This window comes from Phalacrocorax carbo, chromosome 11 (genome assembly GCF_963921805.1).
Source record: "Phalacrocorax carbo chromosome 11, bPhaCar2.1, whole genome shotgun sequence".
Taxonomy (NCBI): domain Eukaryota; kingdom Metazoa; phylum Chordata; class Aves; order Suliformes; family Phalacrocoracidae; genus Phalacrocorax; species Phalacrocorax carbo.
The window spans coordinates 20,870,066-20,888,447 of record NC_087523.1 but is presented as its reverse complement, the minus strand read 5'-3'; the positions used below and the strand labels follow the sequence as shown (position 1 = coordinate 20,888,447).

The 18,382-nt window shown below is 42.0% G+C and overlaps 1 protein-coding gene across 5 annotated transcripts in view; it reads left to right on the top strand.

The window, feature by feature from the left end:
• Positions 1-18,382, top strand: part of DCX (doublecortin) — a 105,074-nt gene that overhangs the window by 21,757 nt on the left and 64,935 nt on the right. For all 5 annotated transcript variants that reach the window (XR_010374844.1, XM_064463369.1, XM_064463372.1 and 2 more), the window contains one exon: positions 7,873-8,213. Coding sequence is in view for 4 of the 5 variants with exons in the window: in XM_064463369.1 (XP_064319439.1) it covers positions 7,873-8,213 (341 nt within the window). In the remaining variant the exon portion in view is untranslated. The remainder of the gene's footprint in view (positions 1-7,872; positions 8,214-18,382) is intronic.

Below are 18,382 nucleotides of genomic sequence, written 5' to 3'. Positions count from 1 at the left end.
TCCTTATTTCTAGGCATGACCTATGCATCTGCTGTACAAAAGCAATCTGGGAAAGATGTTACTTTTGATTTATAATACCACAGTTGTAACCAACCTTGTGGTAAACTATGCTATTATTTTGGGTGTTTGTATAACTGTGTATTAGGTAGGTGCGTGGAAAAACAGAACTTCAGGGTAATTATGCTGTGACATAGAAGAACAGTACATGCGCAAACAGTGTATGTTTGCCATATAAATTAGCTTTCTGGTTGGAGACTGAGGGTGACTAAACCAGTTCCAGTTGCTATAATGTGATTAATTTATTATTGTAATTTCCAATAAACAAGTAGAACCGAGGAAAATAAGTCATCAGAGAGGCTCATCTCAGTTTGATTGCAGAAGGTGGTGAATTACTGGTAATATTTCACATCATGTTCTATGTACTTGATCACTTTCTGCATCACTTAAAAATGTGCTTCTTTGGTGTAGCCTGAAGGTATTTCTGGAGGGTAGAGGATGATATTGCACAATACCGATAGCCTTGAGGCAGACATTTCAGGTGAAAGAAATCCACTTGGTGTGCTGCTGATTAAACAGGACTTGGAAATAACCCTTTTGGTCTCCAGACCCAGACCTCGTCTCTTTACTTCACTGGCATTCAGGGTTGTTCTCATAAGGTTCTGGATGGATGTTTTACTTCCTAGTCTGTCCAAGATGGAACAAGTGAAGCCTTTCTTACTCTTTGATCACATCCCTCCTAGCTGCCAGTTGAGATGTCTTTTGGTCCTTTCCTGCGCTAAACCCTAATGCCTCACATTTTGGAAGCCCACCAGGGTTCTGGCTCAGAGGTGCTTTTTGCTGCCTGCCAAGTTCTTCGTCTCCTGCCACTGCCTGCTTTTTCCATACTGTCTCCTGTACCCGAGTTCTCTATGTCAATGTCTCCCAAGACCTTCTCTCAAAATCTGCCTGACTGATCATTTTTTCTCCCTCCCGTCACTCATTGTGGCTATCTTCCATCACTGTAGTCATTGTCTTAATCTTGACTCCCGATTTTCAGCATTCGGTTTTAATGTATTTGTAAATAATGCACATGCTGCCATTGATTAGGACTTATTCCTCAATATAATGTTGGTTTAATGCAGTGCAGCATCCTATTAGTGCACTGTTACAGCTGATCCTGACTACAGGTAAATTGCTGACAGCATCTCCCACTTGTGTACTCTTGGCTGAGTCAGGAGTGGATATTGGGCCCAAGTGCTTCTATCATGGTGGTTTTAGTCAATAAGTGAATCCTTTGGAACAGAGCACCTGGTGATCTTTATTCCTTTTCATATTATAATTGGTTCTAGTGACCAAAGCTGCCTTTATAGATTACTGGTGAGCCACTCTTGTAACAGTCAATCCTGTGCCTTGTGCTGTGAGAACTTGAATACGAAAGATACTAAAAAAATCATGTGCCCTCTTTTCCGGCTCTGCTAAGCGGTTAGTAGAGCGGCTCACATTGTCATCCAAGTTTCTACTAAAATCTAGTTGCCTGTGACATCTGGACAAGGTGGCTTGTTCCTTGGTTCATTTTGAGCCTCTGGGTTCTTGTAGACCCAGTGTGATGAGATGGCAATTTGTCCCCGCCTCAACTCTGCCCTTTCCTTGAATGGAGGGCTGGATAAAGCTGGAAGCTGATGTTACACATTGACTTCAGCAGCAAAGATGGCTTAAGAAAAACTGTTCTTGGCCACATGTTCCAAACTCAGGTTGCAACTTGCTGTCCCCATTGTCCTACAAATGAGTTCTTTGTGGGACAAAAGATCTTAGTCCACTCCATAATTTTGCTGCTTTCCTATGTGGCTCCACTAGTAGTTTCTTGACAAAGTGAAAGGGACAGTGAGGTGCGACTCGAGTAAGGGAAAGGCACAAGGCAGACTCCTGGCTGCTGAAGCCACTGCAGCTCTGGGTTAACCTCAGCACTGGTGGAGACTGGTTTGTTTCCTGTGGAGGGGGAACTGACATTTCCCCAAAAGCCGAATTCTCCACTTGTAAAGATTAGACGTTTGTCACAATGTATCTCGACGTGCTGACCAAATGGGGCATCCTCTTGTGCAAGGCACTGTTTAATGTGTGAGAAGAGAGAGCTTCTGCCCAGGGAGATTATGGTCTGAACATGTGGAAGTGGAAGAAGGTGTTACTACTGATGAGGAACTGAGATGCAGAAAAGCAGTCTGACTAGTCTGTCCAAAGTCCATAGATGAGACAAAGATGGAAGTCAGAGCTCTGAGCTTTCTTGTTCAAGTGCTGTCATTTCTTTACTGAGCTGTTTTTCAGGGTCTGGTCAGTGGTTTGGAGGTACTTGCTTCTTTCAGTTTTTATTTTAAGTGGCCTGTGGGCCTTCTCTAGTCAGTGGCTGATTTCGTGTGAATTAAGCATCCTTTGCTGTGTATGGTCAGGGTCAGAAATACATATGAAAATATACCCATGAAATGCAAATATAGCATGGGTTAGACATGGTCAGTAAAGGAAGAAATGCAGACGTAGATTATAACTAAAAGTCGAGACTCAGCACTTAGTTGAAGCTGTAGAGGTCTTCCCTTCCGAGCTCCTGGTATGCTCAGGCTGTTTGGCACGGCACAGCCCTCCTTGCATTGTGGTCAGAGGGCCCATCTGAGGGAGGATTTTTTTGCCCTTGTCCTGTGCTGGGCTACTTCTCTGAAATTTGTTCTTGCCTCAGATTAAGCACTAGAAAAAGCTGAATAGGATTTTGTTTTGCTCTGTGGGGTTTCATTGCAAATGTTCTTGGGCTGTGTGAGATATTCCAGAAAGTGTTTCCAAGCTTTTTGTATCCAGTCATGCCCTGGGGAATCTTTTCCAAAATCTTGTCCAGGAGTATTTAAAGTAATCATAGGAGGGGCTCCACCCTGGAGCTGTACGGGGCCTGGAGTGTGCTGGGACTGAGGGGTTTATAACAAGTATATTGAAGTCTCCACCCAATGTGTGCGTGTTCCAGTTTGTCTGGAAAACTGAAATTCATGTAGTCCAATACTGAAGTCTTGGTAACCTGTGGCATTCTTTTCCATGGCTGTTGTACTGACAGCTTGGCTACTTACATCCTATGTAACAAAACTGATCCTTGTGGTTCTGTTTTATTTGCTTGCTCATCCTGGCTGTCACACTAGGACTGGTGTGCTCCCATAAATTCTTTATGGGCATTGTGTGGTTTTAAAGACGATGGTAATCATGCATTTCTTCACTTTTCCAACAGAACAAGAGGTGCTTCTCTCTCATGGGAGAGCTCACTGTGGAAGATCCAAAGGAAGGAAGCTCTTCCAGAGTTCATTTTGCCATGGTGGGCTAGGTCTTGAGGCAGAAGATGATTCTTTTTAATGCATAAAGTAGCAGTTCATGCATCTGAAACTTAAGGCCTACTTTAGTGACATGTAGTGAACTCTGCAAGGTGTTAAGTCCACTTAATTCCTATTGAAGTCATAGTAAATCCCACGAAACATGGAAGCTGGGCACAGTAGCACAATCTCAACTTTAAGACAGTGGAGCTAACAAACAAAATAATTGACTGCAGCCCACAGAGACTGTTTTTGGAATAACTGTTAGCAGTTACACTTTAAAAATGGCCTTAATCCAGCTTTCCTGATTTTTCTTGCAAGACTTCCGCCTGCAGTTCATTATACTTGAAAACTTGCTGGTGCGTGCTGAGGAAGGATAACTTTTTCTGAAAGTGCAGCCTGACATTTTTAGTGCTGTCACAAGGAGCTGCTCTAAGAGGCTTGAAGGATTAGCGCTCATCTTGAGCTTAGAGGTTCTCTAAGAAACCTTCTCGAAGGCAAATCTTATCTTTGCTGAGATCATCCCTTCTTTAGGAGCTGAATAATCAGCTTGTGCTTCTATCAAATTGGTAGCACAATAATGTGTAATGCACTTGTAGCCAGAGTAATGTGGTGTGATACAAGCCATAGCTTCAAATGGCAAATATGCTCATCGTGACTTCAGGTCAAAGGTCTACAGGCAGTCCATCTCTTGCTAAGGGCAGGATAAAAGGAATAAACAAATACCTTGGCTGGTTTGGTGGCACAACAGAAATTGTGGCACATCTGCAGCCTACTGGCATGATGAGAAGTGCACATCATTCTGCAGGGCTTTGGCTTTGCAGTGCAGGAAGGGCATCTTGCACTGACCCTGCACTGTACTGAAAAAATGCTGTCCTCAGCACCATTGGTGTCATGCCCATAGTGTGATGTTCAGCAGCAGGTTGGATCTTGTCAGGATGATGCTTCCCACCCCCGATGCAGAAGTGTGTCTCTTCGGGGCTGCCACTTGGGGTTTTGTTTGTTTGAAAAAATTACATGGCTGTTCATCATTCTTCTCATGGCTTATAGCTGGATTTCTGCACGTGTACGCAGCTGCGTGCTGTCTAAAGACGTGTTCCTGAAAATATTTGTGCACAGATTCTTATGCTTAGTGCTGGGGAGCAATATACTTCTTGGAGTTGTTTCTTTTGCTTTTGACAAAGTCTTGTATCCTCTTCCTTTCCTTGTTTTGCTGTGCGTGTCTTCTGCAACCGTGCAGTGATTATCAGTTATTTCTTTGATGGGCACAGTTGATACCTTGACCTCTCATTATAGGCTTAGCAGAGAAACCAAGAAGTCACTCCTTTTTCTATGGCAGCACTATTTGCCATAAGATTTCTCTCTTTTGTGATCTTCTGGCCACAGTATGCATGTTCAAAGCTGGAAAGTTCACAGGTCTTCAGCCCGCACTTGCCTGATCCTGCTACTTCCTCATGATAAGCTTTGGGTAAAATTCGGCTGTGGAAAGTGAAATAGCATGTGTTCCTGGCTGGCAAATAAGAGATGTGCTTCACTGAAGAACTTGAATGCTAATTTTGCTATTATTTGAAGGCCACGAACTGAGTTTGGAAATATGTCAGTTGAAGTAATTTTTAAATAAAGTTAAAGCTTCAGGTTACATCTTGAGGTCAGAGAAGGAGGAAAGAAAATCTCCTCTTCCCTGGAGTTACACTGCTATAACTGTAGGAATGATGATGATAAGAGCTGCTGTTCTGAAGTGTCACTCCAAGTGAATTTCTGTCCAGTTTTAGAATTCAATAAAATATTTGCCAGGGTTGGGTTAAATGAAACTGAGTGAGAAAGGGCAGATTACATCTTCCGCTTGTGACTGTGAGCATAATTTGAAAGGCCAGTCTATACATAGGCACAGGTACCCAACGCCACACATGTGGAAACAAAGCCTAGGAGAAGAGTATTGCCTTTGTGCCACTATTGCCTTCAGTGCATGCTGTTGTAAATACACTAGACAGCTATTGTGTGCAGTGAGGAATTTCAAATGATTCAGCTGGAACTAAGTAGTAGTACTCGACCAAACAGACCAATGATCTCTTCTGCTTACTTTAAAACATTGAACTTATTGATGGAAAATATGCTGCAAGACCTCACGTGTTTACAGAGCACAGTGCAAACATACACTTTATTTCAATGTGGCATCTTCTATCCCAAAGCATTACATAAACACAGCTGAAAGTCAAGCCTTGTACCACTTTAGTGGCAGGTATTACTACTTCTGTTTTTCAGGTAGGGAAGCAGAGGTGCAGGTGAGGTCAGGAGCTTCCACAGGGAGGCCTGGGGCAGAGGAGAGAATAGTATTCAAATCACTTATTCCTAGTATTGTATTTAAACATACAATCCCTTTTCTCAAAGGATAATGCTATAGTTCTGTGGAGCCCGCTGACAAAGGCTCTGCTGCCCAGGGATTATGGGCTTGGGAGGGCTCAGGTTCTGAGGAGGGCTAATTCCCCATGAGCATTTCAAACTCCCCTTGCTGCACTTCGCACTCAGTTGGGAAACTGGAGAGGAGCGTGGGCCCTCTCTGCACCAGGTTCTGCTTGGCTGAAGCAGATGAATAAACCACAGCTTATCACTTATTAATAAGAAAGATTTGAAGTATTCAATGCTTCTGGAAAACAATAAATATCTCCAATGGGAATTCTTTATAATGAATCTTGTTCTGTGGGGTATCTTTATGCTTCTGTTGAGTCAGATTGAAGAAATGTAAGAAATTGAGGAGTTTCAGCTATGGGTACTACCTGGTCAGTTATTTAGAGGTTTTGCTGACAGCATACGTGCCTCAAATATAGATTTGTAGTGTTTGTTCAAGCCAACAGAACCTCCTGGTGGGATTATTGTGTTAGTTTGGGGTACAGTAGTTGATAAAATGCCCGACTGATGGTGTTTGTGAACCTTGTTAGTGCTCTTCTGCAGTTAGTGCTATCTGCAGTTGGTGATGTTAGCACCACGAGTACACATTGATTTCTGGTAAACTGGGGTTAAAACAAGTTAGTTTTCTGCATCTTTTCTATGGCTGCTTGTGAAATCAAACACTTAGCAGTGGTCCTACCATGTGTTCTATGAAATGATCATTGCAGTACCACCATCAAAAATGTTATCATTCTGCTGACTGAATTGCTATATGAACACTATACTAGGTACGTTGCATGCCTGGACCATAAAATTCTGTGGAAATCAATGGGCTGTTTGGAAATCCATATTTACACCTTTGCAAATTGGATGTCAAATCCTGCCCTAGAGATCCTGTAACAGAAAGCCAGATGTCAGATAGGCTTCTCAAAGTTGTCCAGGCAATGGAATTTGCAGGAGGGAACAGATAAGGAAATGCAGCCAGTCTGTTTATAAGAAGAAGGATTTTTTTGTTATTCAAAATAGTTAAATCTATAGTTTGATTTCAAACCTGTCATGATTGAAGAACTTCTTTCTGTAAGATCAGCCCAATAAAACACTGAAAGAAACTCCATATGATCCTACAGGTACCCATGTTACGCCTTCAGTTCCTATTAAAATTTTATCTAATGGTAAGACAAAAGCTTTTTCCTCTAGCAATGACTGACTTTTCAGTGCGTCCTCAGCAGCCTGAGTCATTTCAGACTAGACAGCTACATTCCTTTAGGGATACTGTTTTACAGTCTCATTCTAGTAATAACTCTTCTAGCATCCATCAGATTTGCAGGCACAAAAGAAGATCCTATAAATCCTTCAAGGTGCTCTTAAAACCTCAGATAGGATTCTGCAAATTACAGATGAAACTTGAAACTAATTTTGGATGGGATAGGGAAGGGCTCTTTTGTGAATTACTAACAAGGCTGTGTAGCCCTTCTCCTCCAGGTCTAAATTTGGATTTAATATATTTTTGGTTGATTCCAGGCATATAAAAGCAAGCAGTGGTATTTGGTGTAGTGTTTTGTCTCAGCTGCCTCTAGGTCTGTCCTCTAATAAACAACTGACACTATAACGAAGCCTATTTGTTGTGCCTGCTAGATTTATCAAAGCCGCTTTTGGTAGACACTATTCAGTACTAGAGTTTGATTGTTTTTCAGGCATGACACGAAAGGTACTTTGTGGATGAATGTTGATATTCTTTTAGCAGGGGACGACAGTAGCTAGGTCTGTAAAGATGGAGAGGAAGCTGGCAAATTCACAAAATGAGTTAAGTTCTTACATGAATTTGGTGTTTAGGGGCTTTTAGACAGCTTAGATACACCTTCAGGTACCTAAATACCTTTATAACTCGCAATCTTTTTTAACCCCTGGTTCATGTGACTGAGTGGTGTAGTATGCGTTTGATGCAAGCTATGACTGACTAACTTGCTTTGGGAAAGTACTAGCCGTATTTTAAATAAGCCTAACTATAAAATTAAGATAAGATAAAATGTTTTAATAACAAGCTGTCATGGAAGTGCTAATGAAAACAATGATCAATGATTTATGTGATTAACAGGGGAAAATGCATAGTGTCTGCTTTTCAGCAGTCTTGTGGTAATAACTGTAGAATTAGACTGGTGTTCATTTCTTTCAAAAGGGGAGAGTTACGTCTGCTCATCTGACAACTTCTTCAAGAAGGTGGAATACACCAAGAACGTCAATCCCAACTGGTCTGTCAATGTGAAGACATCTGCCAACCAGAAAGCACCTCAGTCTCTGGCCAGCAGCAACAGCGCCCAGGCAAAGGAGAACAAAGATTTTGTGCGTCCCAAGCTGGTAACCATCATCCGCAGCGGGGTGAAGCCCCGGAAGGCAGTCCGTGTGCTCTTGAACAAGAAGACTGCCCATTCATTTGAGCAGGTTCTCACTGATATCACTGAAGCTATAAAACTGGAGACAGGAGTGGTCAAAAAGCTATATACCTTGGATGGGAAGCAGGTAGGAGATTTTACAGATGTTTTGACTTTTTCTTTCTCTTATCTTGAGGCTTTGCTGACTCAGAACAAATTTTGAAGCCTAAAATTAACCTGAGATGATCACTGCCATCTGTTCTCTTAGAAGTCAGACTTCTCATACCAGTGGTTAAGTTACTAAGTTTTCACTGATATTAATATCAAGTAAAGAATGTAGCCAACCGTCTGAGTGAAACAGATGCTCCGTCCTGCACGCCAGCGTGCAGTGCGTGTCTTCTGGACTAGCTAAATAAATAACATAGGGAGTTCGGCTCACAGCCACCAGTTGATTTGGCTCTGAAGTAATTGCAAGAACTCTCAGGCTTTGGATTCACTAAGTGAAAATGTGTTGCTTGACTTTCCTTGCCCTCAGATGAAGGCTTGCTAAGATAAAGTAATTGATCCAAGCATGCTCTTCTTGTCTAGCTCAGTAATTAGCAGGAAAAGCATGGAATTGTTTTGTATTTTCTTGACTAAATGTATGAAGTGATAACATGCAGAAAGGGATTTGGGCCAAAAATACTTAGTGGGTCATCATAATGTGCTTTATGTCTACATTTTCCTGGAACTGAAGGAAACATCTGTCTCTCGTTAGCAGCTACACAGTAATAAGCTATTCTATATTGCTGTATCTATGAAAACCCTTAAAGGAATGTGGAGGATAACTTTGGTAACTGGGAAGAGCTAAGTTCTTAAAGGAAAATTCTAAGCTTGATTTAACAGTTCTGTGGCATCTATAACTGAGGGGTGATCTTATTTTTGTCGCTGTTTTTCTTGCTCCAGATTCTGGAGTGAGACAGCACAGCTCTTGAGTGGGGGTTGGATGCTGGCTATTCTAGGGACCGATGCTATTGTTTTGCTCTCCTTTCTATCTCTGGGGAAAAGTATTCAAATACTGGCTTTTGAAATACCATGCTAACTCTAGGCAATGTGTCCAACTAACATGCAGGCTTTACATAGGAAAATGTTCATCTTTCCATCCCCAAATACAGGCTCATATTGTCCTGCACAGTCCAGGTGCTGTGTCTGAGAGCTGAAAGTAGCATGTCACTCTAATCTGGCTCATATTCTTGTTTTGTCCCAACCTCTGTATCCTGCACATTAGTTAGTGGCTGCTCCTAGCTTCAGATATACAAAAATCTCATCTGTCTGTCAAAGCTTTTCACTTGTCTCAATTCAGCACTTTTTCTTCATAAGATGTATAGTTTATATCTGAGTGACTTTCCAGTTAGACTGTCCATAGATATAGTAGCATGCTGTAAATAAGCAGTGATATAGGGAGTGATGTACTGGAAACCTTGGAAGTGGCTGAGGGAAGAGGACGGAGAGAATCAAATGATCTGTCATCACTGAGGATATCATACATGGGCACAGTACCATGCATTTTGAATCACAGCAGCTTTACAAAGGGCTTAATAGATGGATCTGGCCTGAAAGCAGTTGCCTACTCATGCTGACACAGAGTCCTGTTGCTCTCAGTTGTGAATGAGGGTCTTAATCTGAACCTGTAAAACGCCTCAGTTCTTTGAGAACAGCCAGCATTGTGGAGGCGAGGTGTTGCTTTGGATGGTGTGCAGAAATAGGGATGCCCCATGAGCTTCCATCAAACTATTCTGTTCTCCACCTTTAAGCTAGTTACAGGAGTAAGTAGTGCTTCCCCTTCCACCTCTGACGGTGGAGCCAGACCAAATCAGCCCATAAACTGAGCTGAGCTTGTGGCCTGGTGACTGGACCAGCCTGTGAAATTGTGTTAATTCCTAAGTGGGGATTTAGGAAATGCTGTTTGCTTTTAAGTTACAGATTGTCTAGAGTAGGGCTGCTGTGGGGTAGGCGGCAATCTGTTGTTGGAGTGGCTGCCTGGCATGGGGCTACAGCCAAGCAAGAGGCAGAGAGATCTATGTAATTTAGCAATTCCTACTGCAAACTGTCCATAGCAGACACCGCACCTGACTCCTCTCGGATCAAAGAATAAAAGGCAACCACCTTGCCCTCATGTCAGGCTCTGATAGCTGTACAGTGACAGGTGCCTTAACTCTGTGCTGTTGACTGGGGCAACCTGACAACTTCACTATCAGTTTTTCTTGCAGAAATGTGATTTCAGTAAAGTCTGAGTAAAGATACTGCATTTAACTTGTTTTGCTGGCTTTATAATTCACAATTTTGAGACATGATATTTCGTCGTGTGTTAGCCACACCACTGGGCGTTTCACTGTATGCAAATGAACATTGCAGTTTTCGAAGAGTGAGATTTTGTGATTTGACAATAATGGAATGTTTGATATTTGTTTGTGGCATCAATTACTGTTGAAGCTTTCTGAAGAGCAAACCTGGTTCACAAAGACTTTGTTTTTATTGGCAGGTTTCCTTCTAATGTTTGCTTTTTTTAAGCTAATTTTTATTTGAAATTGTCTACCGATGTGCGTTCTTAATGTGAAAGCCAGAGCTAGAAGCTTCTGCTGTGGGTGTAGTGTTTGCTGTTAGGGTTTCCATGACATACTGCTCCACAAAATCTGACCTTCTGACATGATATTAGAGGGTTTTGCGTGTCTGATTCTGACATTAGAAAGAGATTCTTGAATGCCTAATTCTCACAAAGAGTACTTTATTTTCAGGAGAAAATATTCATGCAAAAACGCAAGCTGCTCAAAGCTGAAATACTGACAAGAATCCTGACAGTCTGTCTCTTTGAGTGTCATCAGAGGCACGTTACTCCCTCTGTTGTGAAATGATAAAATTTACAAAAGGAATGTACAAAGGAAAATCATCCTTCCTCAGTTCATGAGCTGTAACTTAATGAGGGGAGATGATTATTTTATTTATAGGCATTTCCATGGTGCTCATCAGTAGAGTAATCAAGATGCTTTAGAACTACAGACAGTGGTGGCAATAATGGAGTGGTATGTAAATAATTACATTTCTATGTGCTGCAGACCTGCTGCATTTGGAGTGAGAAAGCAGTTAATTGAAAGCTGGATGGGGTGTGTTTGAATGAACATAATGCTCAGAACAACAGTGAGGTTATGGGTTTTTTTAAGGAAAATTTGTTTCTTTTTATGTCTTGGATTGTCTCTAGAAAAAATGGCCCTTTTGAAACTGCTAAATTAGCATCTAGTGTTTAAGTAGCTTATTTAACTTGGTCTTGCACATATTTCTAATGCCTTGTGCCTTGTCTGTCTGTACTCAAGCTCCTTCCCTCTTTGGAGCATGTCACCACCTCTTGATGGACACCCCAGAACTCAAAAGGGGTTTAACATTGTTGACTAAAAATGAGTTGTGAAAAAATCATAACGCAGATTTAACTGTTGAACTTTCATGGCCGCATACGTCAAAGAATTTGGTACATTAAACAAATCCTACAGTAGATCAAATTCAGCACTTAGTTTCATGACTACACATCTCAACACATCAGCAGTTGTAATATGTATAATTAATATATACATATGCAGGAATGAATTTGTCTGATCTGTGGATCATGTTGGAAAACAGTTGTTTTGGTAGATTCTTTCTCCTTTTTTTTTTAAACTATTAGTTATATCCAGTGTCCCAAATAAGCCTGGATTCCTGGGAGCACTGGCTACTTTATAAACACATGATAACAGTTTCTGCCTCATGTGGTTAATAAACCAAATTAGAAAACAGAATATGAGACTGTGGATGAAGTTGCATTCAGATATTTTGAATGCAATAGTCTGAGCTAGACTTTGCAAATGTTGTATAGAATAACTGCCCTGTTTGTGCTTAAGCTTCTTTCTCACCATGATGTGCAATAAGTAGGTGGTTTTTTCTGGAAAGGAGGCTATTTTATCACTGACACCCAGTGCCCATCTTCTGATTTCTGCACCTTGCTTTGCAAGTGGTGTCTGTCTGCGTTCATTCCTGCTTTTAAGTAGTGATCTGTAAAAGCTAATGTCTTCTGTACATACTGAAGTTCTCTTCCTGTGCTGTCTTGTGTTCCAAAGTCTGTGAGTTGTTCAGCAAGTACATGAAGAGATGTAGTAACAAAAATCAGTCCCTTTTTTTGTGATTGGCTGAGTGGGTCATACTCTGGAGTGACCAGAAATTCATCAGGCATGTTCAGTTGTGCTTTGGTGTTGATATATTTTCTGTGGTACTCTGGTATGGAATTCCTTTTGCTTCTTCTCCAGCTCATGTATTGCTATGCCTTAATTAACTAAATACCCCATTCTGTGACCCATCAGTTAATATCACCAAATAAGCAGAATAACAGCAGCTCAGAGAGGGGAGAGCTTGTATGCTTCAGTTCCACATAAATATAGATATTCTGGTCAACAAGCAGGGAACTGAAAGTGTGTTTAGTGATAGAAACATACAATGATCTCTTCTGGACTTTGAAATCTTCAAGGATGGGGAGAAGCCACACATGTGCTATTCATTGGCTTTTACCTAGCCCAGACAAAGCGCTTCTGTTCCATCTGAGCGTTAGCTGTCTCATCAGATGAAATTACATACATTTTCATATGTCAGGGCATTTGTGACTGCTCCCGAAAGAATTTCTAGCCTTAATAAAATGGTCCCCTCTAGCAGTCTTTTGCTTTGATAAGGATTTCATGTGGCAGGTGATGAGTGAGGTTCATCTTTCTGTTTGCAAAGCTGATGTGAATGCCTAGGAGGCCAGCCTGCCTCTTCTGTCTAGAGAAGAAGTTGCCATTTCATTTTTGATGACTTGCACAGAGGAAGGGCAGCAGCCGCAGAGGGAGAAGCAGGATGACTAAACTCAAAACAAGGTAAAGGTTGGGACTTTGGGATCAAAGCCAACAAAGTAGTTGATAAAGCAGCTCCTAGTTTATCAGCAGTGCAGTACTATCTTAGATGCATCTGTACAAGTTGCACTGGGGACACCAACCAAACTTTGGAGCTGCTGCAGTGATTTTAAGCTGGTATTTGGAAACAAACCAGTAAAAATGTCATTGCTCAAGTATCAATGCTAGCAGTGGACCAAACTCTGCTAGGATAGCCTAGCTCTATTGATTATATTAATGAAATTGTTGCAGTGTGACATAGAACAAGGTTTGTACCGAAGTATAGAAATGCCTCCACGGCTGTAATCTGTAATTGGTGCTCAAGAAGAAGGTGAATACCTCCATGATGTACCTAGTAACATGTGCATTGCTGAAAGATCAGAGGGAAAATATTCCCTCTTGAGCCCTGGAGATAGTTAACTTACACCCTGAGGCATGAGTTCAAGGTTACAAAGCAAACAAATTGGTTTGCGTTATTACACGTGTCAAGGGGTAGGATGTCGGAAACTCCTTGTCCTTCTGAGACCTCATAATTGACTGCCCTTTTGGATACTGAAAACTGCATTGAGGTAACCCCGGAACAAAGCGGTTTCCTACACTTGTGTAAAGCTGGGATCTAGCCCCAAAGCAAATGGGAGGGAAGAGCAGGAGATGGGTGCAAGTGTTTTGTATCCTGCCTCCTGCAAAACGCTCTGCAGCAGCCAGTGCTAATAGGGGAGAGGCGAGTCCCATCTTCCCTCCCCGCTGCATAAAGCTGTAACAATAAAACCATATCTGTTTTGCATCTTTCTCGGTCCTTTCCTCTCAGTGATTCTTGTTAACTGCTGAGGTTTGGCAGGCCTTGCATAAATCTCCCATTTTGATATCAAGAGAGCAGGTTGGGATCGCAAGCACTAGCAGAGGAATTGTGCAGGCAGGATCTTTGCCCATAGCCGCCTCCCCTGACAGAGTGCTCGGGGTGAGGATTAGCTCCCAGCTTCCCTCCTTCTCATTGCTCTTGCAGACTACTCTGACTTAGGGTGTTTGCATGAGCTTATTCCTCTCTAGCAAATGTGTGTCGTACAAGGAAGGGTAGTAATAATGTATGGGCTGAAGAACTTCTGAACCCAAGTCACTTATGCTGCCAGACAACACAGCCTAGTTCTCTATCTTTAGGGAGCTCTTAGTCTAAGCTGGAAATTCAGCATTGCCTGATTCATGCAATGACTAGACACTAACACAGACAAAACCAATTAGTCCGCAGGTATCCCTTAAGGATTTTATCATTCGCTAGAATGAATAAGCCAAGCTTCCATGAATGTGTGTCTAAGTACTAATGATAAAATATTCAGAAGACTTTCTGAGATGTTATTCAGAAACCTTATGCATATTAATTCCTGTTTACTTCAGTCTGTGGGCCACAGAATCTGGGTGAAAAGAAGTCTGTCTGGAATGCTGTGAATCCTAATTCCTGTACTTACTGAAGCAGAAGCAGTCTGATCTCAGCAGCTAAAGCCTTGATCAAATCTGTTCTCCTGTGAGCAGTGAGACTGACCTGGTTCCTGTCAGTCCGGTCTCCAATCAGGTCCCCAAGGCACATGCACAGCAAGGGAAGACAGTGGAGGAGAGAGTTGTCTTGCAAACTTTGGGTGTTTTGCCATTGCTTTGCCTCAGCCTCAGGTTCTGGAGGAGATGTCCTGCTCGGGCCTGCCATCTAGCCGGGCTTTGGTGCGTTGGCATTTTGGTGTTACACAAATACTGGCTAAAGCTGTGGTGAATCTATTGTCCTCTTCAGGCAGTGAGGCTCCAAGTCCAGAAGCAGGCTCCAGAGTTGCACTGCTGCTTGCTGAAAATCGTTGACTTTCTAGAAACACAAGCCTTGCTAGTAGACGTGTACTGACCAAGATCCACATGAACACCTGCTACTTGTGTCACAGATGGCAGGCTGTCAAAATTATTGGAAGATGGAGTCAGATCTGACCTGGTGACCTAGAAGTACACGGCCCCTATTACTGAATCCTGGTGCTATTCACACCCCGAAAGAGACGTATGCTAAAAATTCAATCCTTACTTGCATCTTTATTTTGGCAGTTCTTTCTGTCATACAGAGTGACATGTTCCTTTTTCAGTCTGAATCCCAGGAGAGAAGAGGATTATTCACTGTAGTGCCAGAGGGTTTATCTAGGAATAAATGGGCTGAAAATGAGCAAGGGAAATTAGGCTGAATATCAGGAGCTGACAGACCAAGAAAGCCTTGTAGTTTTTTTTCATTACTAGTTCATATTGTCAAAGGAAACTAAGTTTCTGGTTCCTTTTTGGTGCTCAAGTAGAAATCCCACCAGTGGGAGTGGGAGTCCCTCCTGCTCTGAGAGGGAGCAGGTTATGCTGAATGTATTCTAAGCAAGCATCTACCTCAATGAGTGGACCTAGTAAACATCTTATTTCTTTTGATCACATAGAATAATCAAATACGTGTATTTTCCCTGTTTGTAATGGAGAAATGCCTTGCTTTTTCTGGTGTGCCTGTGTCCTTAGCTTAGGCTGAGAGTAGCATCATGTATAGTATCTTTGCTCACATCTCACTACCTGCAGCTCACAGAGCATGAATATTCTCCTGAGTTCACCCAGTGCAAGATACCTTGAGAATGTGATGGTGGTTGGTGCCATACTCCAAATCTTGTTGCGAGTTCCACCTCTTGTCTGCCTGAAACTGCTTTTTCCCTTCCCTTCTCATCCCTTACTGGCCTTTGATCAAAAGGCAGTTTTGACAGAGCTCATACTTATGCTTTTCTTTAGGAAGAGCCTGCATTAGGCTTGGGTAAAGGCATACAGCCTAATGACAGAGGCTGGTAAGAAATAGTGCAGTAGAGCTATCATCCAGCACAGCAGTGCTTCTTTGTTGTCCCTGAAACTGCCCATGGAACTGAAGCAGTGATTATTCTTTTTTTGTGGGTAGCATGTGCATCTTGTTGGAGCTTAAGAATTAAGGAAATTAATCCATATTGCAAAGGGCCCAGACTGAGTGTGAGAGGTTGTCAAAAGCCTTCTCATCTTGTCCTGGGAGCGTGATGCCAGTGGCATGCAAAGGTCTCTGTATGGGACAGTAACTCAAGGAGTGATATCTTTGCTCATGTGCAGAGGATAACAGCTTCCATCCACCCTTAGGTCTGCCAGAAATGACAAAAGATACTGGCAGAGAGATGTGTGTAATAAAAGTATGTCTAAAGGAGTTGAGGAGAAAAAAAGTTGGATCCAATCCATCCATATTTTCAGAATTGGCTCCAGTAGGCCTGCATATGTGGGGAAGTGCAGAGACAAGCCATGAAAGCTGAGGGCTATTCCAGCTTGTGTTCAGGGCTTCTCCGGCTGTAGCAAATTGATTAGCATACAGAGCTGGAATTGCAGGCCAGCTTCTGGAGACTTGCTTAGCTCTGAATTCAAACCGAGTAGGGAAAAATAAGCAAGGCTAATAACCAGAGCACTCACTGCTCCAAGCCATAAGACACATACTCTCCCCTGTGAATATACAGCCAGTCCTTTCTGAATGAATAGATATAGTTCTAGGGTCCTGGTTAACAACAGCAAGCAGGGTGTGCATGAGTATATGCATGCGTATCTATCCATATAAATAAATTTTACTAAGTGCTACAGAACACAACTCTGCAGCTCGTTGCTGTCTAAGCAATCTAAAGTCTCCTTTTAGTTAAAGGATCCCAGGGACTATTGTGGTCTGAAAGTGATATCCTCGACTTGATATTGGTTTTTCTTCCCTTACTCTAATAAATTAAAGGCATTTTACTGGAGTCTTTAACTGCACTTTGAAAGTGTTTGCTTACTTTTAAATTTTTATTTGAAATGCAAATCTCATCATTGCAGTTTTTAGATTATCCATGTAATCTAAAACCAATAGGAGGTTTCTACATGTTGACTCATGATGCTTTTTCTCTCATGTTCTATCTTGAAAAATACTTCAGATCAAGGACTTTTTCTTCACTAGAGTGGGTATAAGATACAGCCTGCTCTTTTACTAATTCTTCCCCCCCCCCCAAATGGAGGACTTAGTTTTGAACAAAATGGGCAAAAACCAGACATGGGCAGATGAGATAATACGCACCATTCGTTAGAGGGATTTTTTCCATGGGATTTTACTTCAGTCAGAATTGGCATGAGAGGTCAGTTCTTCCAGTCCTCCAGGTCTGAGCTCTGTTATCTGAAGGACAATGAACACAACGAGCTTTATTGGCTCCGCAGGAATAATCAGGCAGACAGTGAGCCTGCAGGGGAGAGGAGAACTCCGGGCTCCTTCCTTGCGCTCCCCTGCCCTCACCATCTGCTCTGTGCTGCTGATCTGGTACTTGGTCCCCTGCAGCTGCCAGGGCCCACAGCTCTGGTTCTGCCGCTGCCGCGCTGTAGACATCGCTCCCTGGTTGTGAGGGACCGGGTCAAGCCACCACATGAAACACCTAGGCATGCTAACTGTGCTACTGGGGGAACAACTTATGGCTACAGGTGTCTGTCTTTTATTCAGGTTCTCTGAACAGGAAAAAAGAATTGGTTTAGGAAAGCATCTTGTGGTACGTGCATGCTTCTGTGAAAGAAGCATTTATTCAAGCCATTGCTGTACCCCTGTGCTCTTGACATAATGTCTTGTGCCCTTTCTCACTCCCTCATGCCCATAATAATGCTGAAAGAGGAACAGAGAGGCCAGGAATGGTGACTAATGGGTGTACCTGTTCTCCAGTGTCTGGTGGTAAAAGTACACTAGGAAACTCAGCTTCTGTACTAGAAAAATCAACTGAAATGAAAGTTAAAATTGTGAAATACACAACATGGCATAACAAGGTATGAATAGGCAAACTTCTGCAAGAAAAGCTTTCCCCTTGATGGTCTATTAGTACAGAATAATAGAAAAAAAATCATGGATAGGGGAGAGCCAGTGGAAATTTGGACTTCAAAAAAATCACAAGAAAAGGCTCCTTCAAAAACCTATTAAGGAACCTGAAGTAGTGATAAGAAGGGAAAGTACTATCATGGATAGGAAACAAATTTAGAAGAAGAAACCAGGATAGAAATAAGTTTTTATCAGAGTAAAAATTAAGTATCAAGAAATAAGTGGTGTTTACCATTGTCTTCAGTCATCTGGAGGTGGAAGTACTTGGTGATAGACGACAAAAGAATTATAGTAATGAAGAAAGTTGGGAGACAAGTGAGATACACAGATGAAAAGGCAGTGTAATGGATGATCGTAAGTGCAAAGCAGCACACTGGTAGAAATTACTCATATGTTTTAAATTAAAAATAACTTCTGCAAAGAGGATTGGTTTTGATGAGACAGGCCAATAAAGAATATCTTAGCACAGAATCAAAGCAACATGCTAAGGCATATGGTATGCATTCAAAATTCAGACAGAAAGGA